Here is a 12,726-nt window from a genome sequence, read left to right as displayed (position 1 = left end):
GGTTCTTCAGCAGACAAATGCCTCTGTGAGCAACTAGAGTAAAGCTGGGCAGACAGGAGGAGCCGTGCATGGTGCAGAGACCGCCCGGCCCTGACCAGTCCTACCTCCCTGCCCCCTCACCACTGCCTGATGCCCCCTCACCTGTGAACTGTCCGACCTGTTGTGGGAAGGTGCTCTGAGTTGGGTCTTGGTACTGGGGTGGTGGGCGGGTCAGATGGCGCTGAAACTGCTGCTTTTCCTAGAAACATCAAGAACGAGAGAAAAAAACAAAAAACCACATTAGAGGAGAAAAACAGCATTCGATTAGAGAAAGTTAACTGTCCAAAGTTTGTTATTCACAGATAGGCTCCTGTGGTGAACGCATTTGGGCTTTCTTTTTTTTTAAGGTAATTTTTTTTTTTTTTTAAAGAGGCATGTATTTTTATTTATTTATTTATTTGTTTGTTTGTACATGCACTGGGTATAGTCAGAAGCGCGGGAGGGGGAGAGAATTCACCAGAGCCAGAGCGGGGAGCAGAACAGGCAGACTGACGAAGTACACTGCTGAGGGGAGCAGCGGGCGGCAGGAGAGGTCTGCGCACCATGTGGGACCCTCCTCCGGTGGCCGGGGAGCAGCCGGGGATTGAACCGGCGCCTCAGAGGCCGCGGGCAGCTTCGCAACCCAGCGCTCAACCGCTGTGCCACTGGGGAGGCCCCTTTCTTTTTTTTTTTTAAACAAACAGTATGAACCAAAAAGATAGAACAGAGCTAAGGAGCAATGATTTAAGACCGCATATATGGGTGAACCCATTTAAAAATGGAAAGCAGATGAGGGAAACACAAACCAAAGCTGTGAGACACCACTTCACACCTGCTGAGATGGTTAGACTCCAAGGACAGGTAACAAGCGTGGGGAGGTGGTGGGCACGGGCGGCCTCACACACTGCTGCTGGAAATGTGAAAGGGTACAGCTGCTTTGGATAAGTCTGGCAACTCCTCAAAAAGTTAAACCTAAGAGTTACTACATGACCCAGTAATTCCCCACCCCCAGGTACACACTCAAGAGAACTCAACACACAGGGCAGCAAAAAGGGGAAACAGCCCAAAAGCCTATCAACAGGACGAAAATGGATACATAAAATGTAGCAGAGTTACACAACAGGTTACACAGCCATCAAGAGAAGGGAAGTGGGCCTCCCAGGTGGCGCAGCGGTTGAGCGCTGGGTTGCGAAGCTGCCCGCGGCCTCTGCGGCGCCGGTTCGATCCCTGGCTGCTCCCCGGCCACCGGAGGAGGGTCCCGCATGGCGCGCAGACCTCTCCTGCCGCCCGCTGCTCCCCTCAGCAGTGTACTTCGGTCCTGCTGCCTGTTCCGCAACCCGCTCTGGCTCTGGTGAATTCTCTCACCCTCCTGCGCTTCTGACTGTACCCAGTGCTTGCATAAATAAATAAATAAATAAATAAATAAAATCTTAAAAAAAAAAAAAAAAAGAGAAGGGAAGTTCTATACATGCTCCCTGACGGAAGCTTAGCACCTTGATGTGAAATGTCCATAATCCACAGAAAGAGAAAGCAAGTTAGTGGTTTCTCAGACCTGGGAGTATGAGGGAATAACTCAAATGTTTTGTGGGTATGGGCTGCTTTTTTAGGTGATGAAAACGTTCTACAATTAACTATGGTGACGGCTGTCTAACTTTGAGAATAGATTTAAAACCAATGACTTGGACACTTTAAATGGGTGAACTTCATGCTGTGTGTATTATATCCCAATAAAACTGTTATTTTTTTTAAAAAATGGCAGGACTGAGAGAGTGATGTGGGTTTTAAAGTCACCCTCAATCAACTCTATCCACTGGACAGCTGGCTGTCCTTGTGTCTTAATCCAGAGAATTCTTGTAACTTTAGTACCTGCACTTGGGGATGTGGATCAATTGCAGGGGGGAGGGGTATCGTCCACCTAATTCTGGAACCCCAGGATCTCAGGAACATCTTCATTTTCTTGCTTATAACATACTACATTTACAACAAAGCTGGAAACCACAGTGAACTGGCAGTATTTGTTGTCAAGGAACATGAAAAAAAAAGTCCCCAACACATGCAGTTTTAACCAGAGACCCTACCTTCATTAATCCCCACTAAGTGACTTAAACTGCTTCTGACACAGGCCACCCTGTCTGGGAAACGCCACTCTTCTAGAGAAGGACTTTTAAAGGGCAAAGTCCCTCTAACACCCGACATGCAAATGAGTACAAATCCACACAGCTGGTGGGCAGACTGCAGCTACTATGGTGACTATGGAGGCAAGTAAGGGTGGGTGGGAGGCCTTGTTTTCCATCTTTCTCTTTACCTGTTCAGCCAGAAGGTGCTGCTGCCTTTGCAAGAACTGCTGTTGCTGCAAATGCTTTTGCTGTTGCTCCCTCTGTTTCTGTTGGTCCAAAAGCAACTGGTGCTGCTTCATTACAGCCGCCTGCTGCTGGCTGCTGAGATAGGGGGTGTTGCTGTGAGTGCTGGCTGCAGATGCAGCGGGGGGCTGGGTCCCCACACTGGCGGCCTGGGCCGGCACAGGGACATTGGGAGGGTTCTGCTCCTGTCAACAGAGACAAAGGGATCTCAAGTCAGACACAGTGAAGTCCATGAATCCTGATCAGAGCAGATGTGTTGTACATAGTGAGCTTCTGGCTCTTGACGCCTCTGTCTCCTGGCGGATTGCTTCCCATGCAACTGACCTCCAGGGTGGGGGCAAAAACCAAAGCGCTAACACCTGCAGGTCCAGGCATAGTAACAAACTGGCCATGAGGTATATATGCATCCTATGATTTACCAGTGGCAAAGCTGTGAATTTTCATTAAACATATGTAAGCTTGTGTATTTGTATAGGACCATTCTGGCAAGCAGCTGCTGCTTATCAACACTGATGGAACACACGAGTGCGGCGGCACTGTGAGGAAGAAGGCTCCAAGGGGCTGTGGCTGAGGGAGACGCTCCATTCCATTCCAATCCTTGGGCCCCTGGCTGTGGGACTGTGCCTGAAGTGTGGGGAACTGTATCATTAGTCCACTGTGTACAGCAATTTTCTGGGAAGATACTGCCTAGTTTTTGTTGGATACTCATGCTGAGTAGCAGCCACTACTAACAGATATTCTCTATTAATACATGGACCTAAAGTAAGTCTTGTCAAGGGCTACCACAATATTCTTTCTAAAGAAAGATTTATTTATTTATGCATACAAGAGCAGGGTGTAGGCCAGAGCTGTGGGGGTGGCGGGGGCAGTGAAAGGATTGACCAGAGACAAGAGTGGGGAACAGAACAGGCGGATCGACTGAAATACACTGCTGAGGGGAACAGCAGGCGAGTCAGGCGAGGTCTGCTGCGCCATATCAGTTGGCTCCCTGGCCGGGGATGCCGACAGCTTCATAGTGCTGAGACTTAACCTCATGCGCCACCGGGGAAGCCCTACCACAATATTCTAATATCATCAGTAACATTTAAAAGGGGTGGCGCAAGGGGTTAAGTCTCAGCGCTATCAAGCTATTGGCAGCCACTGCAGCACAAGTTCGATCCCCAGCCAGGGAGCTACCCACATGGCGCAGCAGACCTCTCCTGTCTTGCCCACTGCTCCCCTCAGCAGTGTATTTCAGTAGATCTTTCTGTTCTGTTCCCCACACTGTCTCTGCTGAATCCTCTCGCACAAACATCCTCCCCTCCCAGCACCCCTGGCCTGTACCCCAGTTCTTGTATGCATGAATAAATACATCTTTAAAAAAAATTTAAAAGGGGAAATTTTATTTTTTAAAATTTATTTATAGGGCCTCCCTGGTGGCACAGGCGGTTGAGCACTGCGCTATGAGGCTGTCTGCAGCCTCTGCAGCGCCGGTTCGATACCAGCTGGCTGGCGAGAATCCCACATGGCGAAGCAGACCTCTCCTGTCTTGCCCGCTGCTCCCCTCAGCAGTGTATTTCGTCAGTCTGCCTGTTCTGTTCCCCGCTCTGTCTCTGGTGAATCCTCTCACCCTCCCACGCATCTGGCCTGCACCCCAGTTCTTGTATAAATAAAAAAAAAAAATCTAAAAAAAAAAATTTTAGTTATATATGTATTTTATATCATTGTTCCCTTTTAAAGGATATTTGCCTTTTTCCCCCTCTCAGGTGTAGTCCCCATAGAATTTCCTCCACCAGTTCACCTGTGCACCATCACCTCAGTCCCCTGTGCTCCTCCCTCCCTCCTTCCGAGCCTTCTCCCTCCCCCTCCCCTGCAGGATGACTCTGGTTTATAATTGTCTGTTTGGTTTTTTTTTTTTTAATTCACAATTTTTTTTAAAGATTTATTTATTTTTATACAAGAACTGGGGTACAGGCCAGTGGCGCGGGAGGGTGAGAGGATTCACCAGAGACAGAACAGGCAGACTGACTGAAATACACTGTTGAGGGGAGTAGCGGGCAAGACAGGAGAGGTCTGCTGCACCATGAGAGAATCTCCCTGGTTGTCCAGGAATCAAACCCGTACTGTGGAGGCTGTGGACAGCTTCACAGCGCTGCACTCAATCCACTGCACCACTGGGGAGGCCCATGTTTTGTACTGTTACTATTTTTCCCCCTGATGTCTTATTTAGTTCCCCTATATTCCTCCTATAAGTGAAACCAAACGATATTTTTCTTTTTCCTTCTGATTTATTTCACTGAGCATAATTCTTTCCAGGTCCATCGATGTTGCTGTGAATGGCATTAGTTTATTTTTTTTGGTTGCTGAATAGTATTCCATTGTGTATATATACCAGTCATCTCTTTCGGAGCATTTGGGTTGTTTCCAGGTTTCATCTACTGTAAATAGTGTTGCAATAAACATAGGGGTACAGGTATTCTTTTGAATCAATGTTTTTGTTTCTAAAAGGGGAAAATTTAAACCCAAACAGAAGAAAGGCAAAAAGCAATCATCATTCAATTAAGTTCAACTCTCTGAGCTCTTTGCCAGCATTTATTCATTGGTGTAATCTTTATAAGATTCTAAACTTAGAGCAGAGAGATTCTGATATAATTTCCTCACCCCAATCAGCAGAAGCTTAGAGCTACAAGAGTGCTTTGTGAAGTGCAAAGTGCTACTGAAATGGCAGTCATGTCACAGTGTGGCTCTTTAAGGCTCTTTTAAATGGCTATGCAGAAACATAATGGCTGAAATAAGCAAAAGGACACTGCCCCATGGAGAGACGTTTAAACTGATTCTAGTTTTTGGCTATTAGAAATAATCATGCAGTATCTTGTATATAACTTTTAGGCGTGAGGAATAATTTCTTGTAGGGGTGTAATAACTCTGCTTATAAACACTTTTATGGCTTATGAAAAATGTGTTATGTCAAATTACTTTCCAAAAGCATGGTGCCCATTTGCACATCTTAGCAGTAAATGGGGATGTCAATTTTCTCACAATGTCGCCAGATTGGGTTTTAATTTTTTTAATTCTAAAGTGTGTCACAAACACACCCCAGATGCTGATTGCAGGCTTAGAGTAGTGAAAAACAGGAAACAATGAGGGTATTGCACATTATACAGCTCTTGCTGCACAACTGTTACAGGTCCGAAGGGGCACACACGCACCCAGAAAAGATAGCGCAGCACCTGTGGAGGAAGAAGAGCAAGCGTGCTCCACTCTTTCTTTAAGGAAGCGGGGGAAGACTTGCTGTGTTTGTGCACACTACTAGCCAGCTTACCCCTAAGGCCTCCGGGGAGAAAACATTTCAAAGCATATTTGAACATGTGCAGAAATGCAAATAATGATCATGATAAAACTGGTATTTGACCACAGGTCACCTTAACAGAGCCATGTGAATTCACTGAGCTTAAGTATGACAACTATGTAACCATGGAGTTTAGATGTGTTGAGAAGCAGCACATACCTAGAAGGTTCTAAAGCTTACCAAGACTTAAGGTATTTTGAATACAGAGGCCTGAAAGGTGACCAAAAAGAAAAGCTTCTAAGCAGCACATTAAATGTGCTCTTTCCTTGCAGAATAGCCACAAACAGCTTAATTTAAGTTACATGGAATGAAAGAGACACCTGATTAAATACAGGTGATTCCCCAAATGTTTGCATAGTTAAAACGAAGTTATATTGTAGAGTTTTACCCTATTTTTATTTCTTAAGAATCAACCCAGGCGTCCCTGGTGGCACAAGGGGTTAAGACGCAACCTATGAAGCTACCCACAGCCTCCGCAGCACGAGTTTGATCCCTGGCCGGCCAGGGAGATGACCCACATGGCGCAGCAAACCTCTCCTGACTCACCTGCTGCTCCCTTCAGCAGTGTATTTCAGCAGATATGCCTGTTCTGTCCCCCACTCTGTGTCTGGTGAATCCTCTCACCCCCCACACCTCTGGCGTGTACCCCAGTTCTTATAGACATAATAAATCTTTAAAAAAAAAAAGAATCAACCCAAGTTTGCTTGATTAATTTTCTCTCTTTCTTTTTAAAGATTTATTTATTTATACAAGAACCCAGGTACAGGCCAGAGGCGCGAGAGGGTAAGAGAATTCACCAGAGACAGAGCAAGGAGCAGAACAGGCAGACGGACCAAAAAACACTGCTGAGGGGAGCAGCGGGTGAGACAGGAGAGGCCTGCTGTGCCATGTGGGTAGCTCCCTGGCTGGCTGGGAATGGAACCCGCGCTGCGGAAGCTGCGGACAGCTTCACAGCACTGTGCTCAACTCACTGCGCCACTGCAGAGGCCCTGCTAATCAATTTTCATTAATCAAGACTTCAATTTTCATTAAAGTCTAAACAACAGTTGCTCTCTGCCCTTTGTATCTTTGTTCCTTAACTCCCCGAGATCTGCAGCACCGCCCTAAGCATCTGCTGAGGAGAAACAGAGCAAAGCCACGTGCTCACCTGGCTAGGTGGAACCAGTGATCTGAAGGGCATGCTTCCTGGCTTTGGTTTCATTAGAAACAAGGAGTTCTGCTCGTTGCTCAGATGAGGCAGCTGCTGGGGAAGATAAGCCATGAGAGTCGTCTTGCTCTGGCCAACCCCAGGGCCACCTTGCCCGCAGTCCGCTTTATAATGAGAAAGGGGCTTGGTATTGCCATAGTCCAGCACTGACCCTTGGTTAGGCACAGAACTCTGATTCAAGTTACTTGGCGGCTGGTGAGTCAGCAGATTCACATGGCTGGGCTGAAGGTAGGGGCCTCCGGGCCGAGGGGAACTCTTGTTTATACTGGGCATCATGAGTAGTTTGGAGCTGGTGAAGTCTTGTTTGTAGCTGGGAGGGCTAGCAGGTTTCTCGATGGGATAAGGGACATTTAAGGGACTGTGGGAGGGGCCAGTCTGTTGCCACGTGGACATCTGGCCTGGGGCTGGTGCTGAGGTGGCCTGCTGTGGGTTCTGGAGCATCTGTTCGCGTTTCTGCTTGGCTGCGATCTGCTGGAGCTGGTGAGCAGAGGAGAGCTCTGAGGCCCCTCCTGGGCCTTGGCTAGGCAACACCACACCAGAGAGGGCTCTTTGTGCATTCTGGACCTGGGCTGATGCCGGCATCAGGCTAGAACTGGGATTGTCTGCCCCGGGCTGACCAGAGGTGTGGAACAGAGGCTGAGAGCCACCTAGGCTAGGTGAATCTGTGCTTGTAGGGCCGGATGAAGGTCCCATAAAGGTCTGTCCTGCAGACCCAGCTCTTACCTGTGGGGAGCCTAACTGTTCTTGTTCAAAGGCTGCTGGAGAGAATTCCGTCTTAATATTAATGTCCTGTGTCAACGGTGTCTGTGTGGCAGAACCAGAAGACTCTGGGTCTTTCTTCTCTTCAAAGTCCTCATTGAACAGATCCTTCATGTCTTCATCAGGCACTGACCTGTTTAGCTCCTCAATGAGCTCCTTCCACTCCTGCTCGTTGAGGTTGAGGTCAGGCATGAGGTTGCTCTGAGATATGGAGCCTCCAGCCCCTGCAATCATGCAAGGCAGGTCATCGACAGGCTCCTGCTTCAGTTCTTTATTCAGGCCAAGAGAAAACGACTCACTAGGGTTGCTGCCTCCATTCAGGTGAAGGCTGGAGTCTGGCAGACACTTCTTGTTGATGGAGTCCAGTCCCAGAGGGTGCTTCCCACTGGCCTGCAATGCCTCAGCACCAGGCTTGTCCGGCTGACCAAGGGGAGAGGCTGGAGGCAGGCCATTGGAAGAGACAGCTACTCCCAGAGGGGCTTCCCGGCGTGTCTTCTTGTGTCCAGCAAAGAGGTCCCCATAGCCATTCTGTTGATCGCCATTCTGAGGAGAGGTGGCACTATCCAGATTCCTCTTCACTGTGTCATGAAGATGCTGAAAAATAGGGACATGAGTGACTTACAAAACCTACATACAGTCCCTCAGCTTCCAAGAGGGGTTGGTATTCCTGGATCGCTCTCCTGCCGATTTTATTTGCCTGGCTTACATTCCCATCGGGGACCTCACCCTTGTCCCTACCCCACCCCCACAATGTCCTGCGGCCTTGCCTGCGTAGGAGGACTAGCTCAGCAGTAGCAAAGCAGCCCAGCTGCAGTCAATGCATCAGTCCCTAGACTGCTGCTGACCCTCCTTTTTTCAGGACACAAATCTAATGCTGCCCCTTGTCACGCCGCCTGAGGATGTGCCCAAGAATGGAGCCTGAGAAGGACACAGGCTCCAGGACACAGGCAGAGGTCACAGCCATTCCTGAGGACATCATCTGAGTCCTGGATCTGGCTATGCTTGAGACCAGCCAGCCCACGGACTTTACACTTATGAAAACCAACAAATTCTTTCTCGTGTTTAAGCCCGTTTAACTTGAATGTCTGTTACTTTCAGTGAGGGAGTGCAGCCAGGCTCTTTCTCAGGTCCTGCTGGAAGCTGATCACAAGCCCCAGGCAGGCCAATTTCCATGCTTTTCCCAGGCCTTCCCAGGCTTTCAAGGCAACCATGCCCAGCTCTACCCCATCGGGCGGGCTGTTTTTCAGTTTTGGTCCCATCCTCCTTTCCAACATCCTCCCCAAATCCCAGCATCTTCCAATCCCCGTGTCTAGTCCCCCGTCCATCACTTCTTATCAGGATCACACATTTTAGCACAACCCAGTCTTTTTGGCACCATTATTCTTCTTACTTCCCCACGTTCTCCTGATACACATTGTTTAACCTTACTAAGAGTCTATCCTGTGCCAAAGACAAGCACTGTGGGGATAAAGACACATGAGCCCGGGGCTTCAGGGGCTTCCAGCCTTCCAGGATGTGCGGCCTACATGGGCATGGCTAGAGAGTAAGATCCATGTCCTGTTTGTGCAGCAGAGCAATAAGCACCCTAAAAGACCAGGGGTGGGAGCGGGTTACACAGAGAACATGAAAGTGGGGGTGGGGAGGTGGTTCTGTTCCTTCCTTTCTTCCCCAGCCTGATTTCAGCTGTCAGAGCACAATTCCTCCACTGTCACAGGCGCCCACACTCGGCCTCTCAGCATATGTTGCTCCTTTCCTGTGTTTACTTTATCACATTTTTGTCCTCATCTTCCATCCCCAATTCTATCCCTCCCTCCTACTGCCCCTAAAGCATCTATATTTAGGAATGTTTTACAAAGTTCCAAATGAAAGGTTTCACTATCTTTCAGCAGATTTGAAAGGAGTCAGAGTGTAGCATGGTGACTCTGTGTTGTCCTCCTGCTGCAGAGACGGGCCACACTGACCCACCACACCTGCCCCAGGAGCCCCGAGGCAGACTTTGACCTAAGGGTTCTGCCCAAGGCAACGCGAAGGGCACCAGCTCTCAGCAGCTAGACACCCACTCGCACACATGCACGATAAGCAAGAAAACAAGGAAGGCAATTTTTTGAGCCTCTGAGTCCCAACTCCAATGCCCCCACTCCTTTTTGTCCCTCTTCAGGATTTTCTTATTTCTTAACTGCTAAAGCCCACTTCCTGATACTTTACAGATGTCAGCTGAGCCAGCATTTCTTTAAATCCACATCAAGATACCTAAGTTAGCTCAGAAAAAGAGGAAAGTTTAACAACTGGAACTGCAGGGCAGAGCTGAGCTGAAGGACCGGGCCCCTCCAACTGGAGGACAGCTGCTGTGTTTCCACAAGGGTTCTTCTGCTTCCTGCTGCCATCTAGGGGTGAACGGAACCAGGGTCCTAGATATGGAGCCTTTGTAAGATTTTCATGTTGAATATTTTTCTTTGGGGAAGGCAAATTCATACCCATTTAATAAGTCAGAAGGATATAAATCAAGTTGCTAATTTTTCTTATGTCTATTTTTTTGTGGAAAGCCATTTATTCCATGGTGTCAGGTTTGGGCTATCATAAGCCTGGGAGCTCAATTTTCCATTCTCTAAAGGGGAAGATGGAAACCTAAGAGGTCAAGGCACTTGATGAGTCAGCTGGCTGTCCCAGATTAGAAACAAAATCCTTCCTTGCCCTAACAATTATAAAACTACCACTCCCTCTTTCAATGTCCACATGCAAACAGCTGCAGACAAGTTCTGAAGTAACAACTCAATTTTGCAATACCAATTGCTTTTCGCCAAAGAAAACACTGGACCATTTTCTCAACTGCTCACAAATTTAACTGGAATGATACAGGCTGGGGTGGGGAGTGTGGAATGTGGTGGCCCTGGCAAACTGTTGAGCCTTGACCATTTGCAGGAGTGTCTGATACATGCAGGCACCGCAGAGGAAAGCAAAGATGAGAAAATGGTGGTGCCTAATCTACAGGCATCTATAAGAGAGATGGGAAAAAAGTCTGAACAGATTATAAATCATATATGAACATATACACAGCAGATGCCATAAAGCAGACAGGTCTCGGTGTCACGCTGTCAGCATGATCTAGTACCTCTGGATGCTCAGCTCAGAGGCTCCTTTTGTCACTACCCAATGGTCTCACAGGAGCAGAGTTCCAGAAAGATCCAGTTTGGGATAAGTGAATCTGGTGCTCACTTCTTTTGCAAGGGTGGGTGCAGGGAGTGTTTGCTGAAGAATACCACATGCCTGATGGGGAGGCCCTGCATGCTCCTGCAGTCAGTCTTCCACTAACACACCCTGGAGGCTGGCACCCACCATTTTCTGGTCTCAAACTCTGGGAGAGGGGCCTAAGGATATCAATGCTGCTTTGAGTTAAGCTAGAGTTGCACACCCTGTTTCCTCTGCTTGCCGTGCTCGCCTTACAGGATATTCCTTTGCTTAGTCTCCATTTCATCCCACTTCAACCACCCATCTCTGAAATTCTAGTGTGCTTTGTGATCAAACTTCCAGGAAGATAACACTCATCCTCTTCCATTTTGAGTTAACAAACAGATGTGACTTTTGAGAGAGGGGTGGCTCTCTCATCAGTGCTCCTCACTCATGGGCAGCCACCTGGGGCAGCCACTGCGCTTCCTGCCTCTGTCACTGGCAGTCACTTTTACTCTTCCCCCCATCTTCTGCAACCCTCCATCAGCTAAGCACCCGCCTCCCCCTCCAGACCAGCCCCTGGGGCGCTACGATATGGCCTCCATCCTTCTGGAGAATCAGTGGATGCTGGATATGGGAGATAAGAGAAAGGGAGGACTTAAAAGGACTGCAGGGATCTTCATGGAACACAGTCGGCATTATCAGTCTTTCCTTCTCCCTCTTCATCAGCTGCCACTTAAACATTCCCTCCTTCTTTAAAGTTCTCTTTCTGCATATTTCTTTACCACCCTTTTTTGCTGCTATTCTGTTTTTCTGGTTGTTTCTTGTCAGCCTCCTTGGAGGAAGGTCTCCCCTTCACATAAATATCAGAGTCCTTCCTCACCTCTTTTCACTCTCCACAGGAGAGATCGCATCCATTCCCATGTCTTTAAATTCCTACAAATTAACCTCACACTCAGAATAAACCCATTTGCCCAGGCCGTGCTCCTCTATCAGCTCTCACCATCTCCAGACTTTGACGGCTCCTCCCTATTGTACACCAGGCTTTCTTACAGTTCCGCAAATGTGCCTGCCCATTGCTATTTACGGGCACTTACTCTCCTTGCCCAGAACACTTCTTTCTTCTAATCTCCCCAGGGGAAGGTCATCTCCTAATTCAGGTCCCCCATCTCCCCAGTCATTCTCTGGTCACCTATGCAAGGCCCACATCACTCTATCCTATTCCTTTATTAGTTCCCCCACCAGAGGAACTAATTTGAGTGGGCCTAGCTCCCCCATTAGAACAAAGAGCAGAGACCCCAGCACCAAAAACAGTGTCTAGCACTCGATAAATATTTGTGAATGAGTTTTCTCTAACTGACCCACATCCACAGAGCTCCTGGTTCCTGTTTGCCCAAGTACCAACCACGCATGCTCTTCCTGGGTGTACCACAGATAAGTCACACTAAATCTAAACAAATCCGAAGCAGTTTCTCCTCACGCCTGTCTCCCTTTGCATTTTTCCTACCTCAGAGAAAGTCACTACCATCTACCCTGTGACAGAAGCCGGAGAGTCACTCGCTCCCTACATCCAATCAACACCCTAGTCTGACTGAGTCCACCTCCTTAGCACTGCTTTAACTCACCCACTCCTCTCCATTCACAAATACCAATTTTTCTCCCTTGAATTATTTTAACCACATCTAAAGCCAGTCATGCTGACACCCCCACCCTCGGCTACATCCCATACCACTGCCTGAGTGACTGTGCTCAAGGGCAAAGCTGACCACATTGTTCTCTTCCTTACAATGTTTCAGTGGCACCTTGTAACCCTCAGGCCCTTGTAATCCTGAGTGCGGCTCCACTGCCCCCTACTGAACTCCCCATCAAATTTCCAAGCATTCCCATCC

General features: G+C 48.2%; 1 protein-coding gene across 1 annotated transcript in view; it reads right to left on the bottom strand.

Annotated features, from left to right (window-relative positions):
* The window catches only part of MAML1 (mastermind like transcriptional coactivator 1), a 39,939-nt gene that overhangs the window by 5,970 nt on the left and 21,243 nt on the right, over positions 1 to 12,726 (bottom strand). Inside the window, exons 2-4 of the mRNA XM_037498173.2 lie at positions 6,854 to 8,266; positions 2,324 to 2,563; positions 142 to 238 (exon numbers count right to left, since the gene is read on the bottom strand). Coding sequence (XP_037354070.1) covers positions 142 to 238; positions 2,324 to 2,563; positions 6,854 to 8,266 — 1,750 coding nt within the window. The remainder of the gene's footprint in view (positions 1 to 141; positions 239 to 2,323; positions 2,564 to 6,853; positions 8,267 to 12,726) is intronic.

Source organism: Talpa occidentalis, unplaced genomic scaffold (genome assembly GCF_014898055.3).
Source record: "Talpa occidentalis isolate TD23 unplaced genomic scaffold, MPIMG_talOcc4v2.1 talOcc4.9, whole genome shotgun sequence".
NCBI lineage: Eukaryota > Metazoa > Chordata > Mammalia > Eulipotyphla > Talpidae > Talpa > Talpa occidentalis.
The sequence above is the reverse complement of the archived record's forward strand: the minus strand, read 5'-3'. Positions and strand labels throughout refer to the sequence as shown.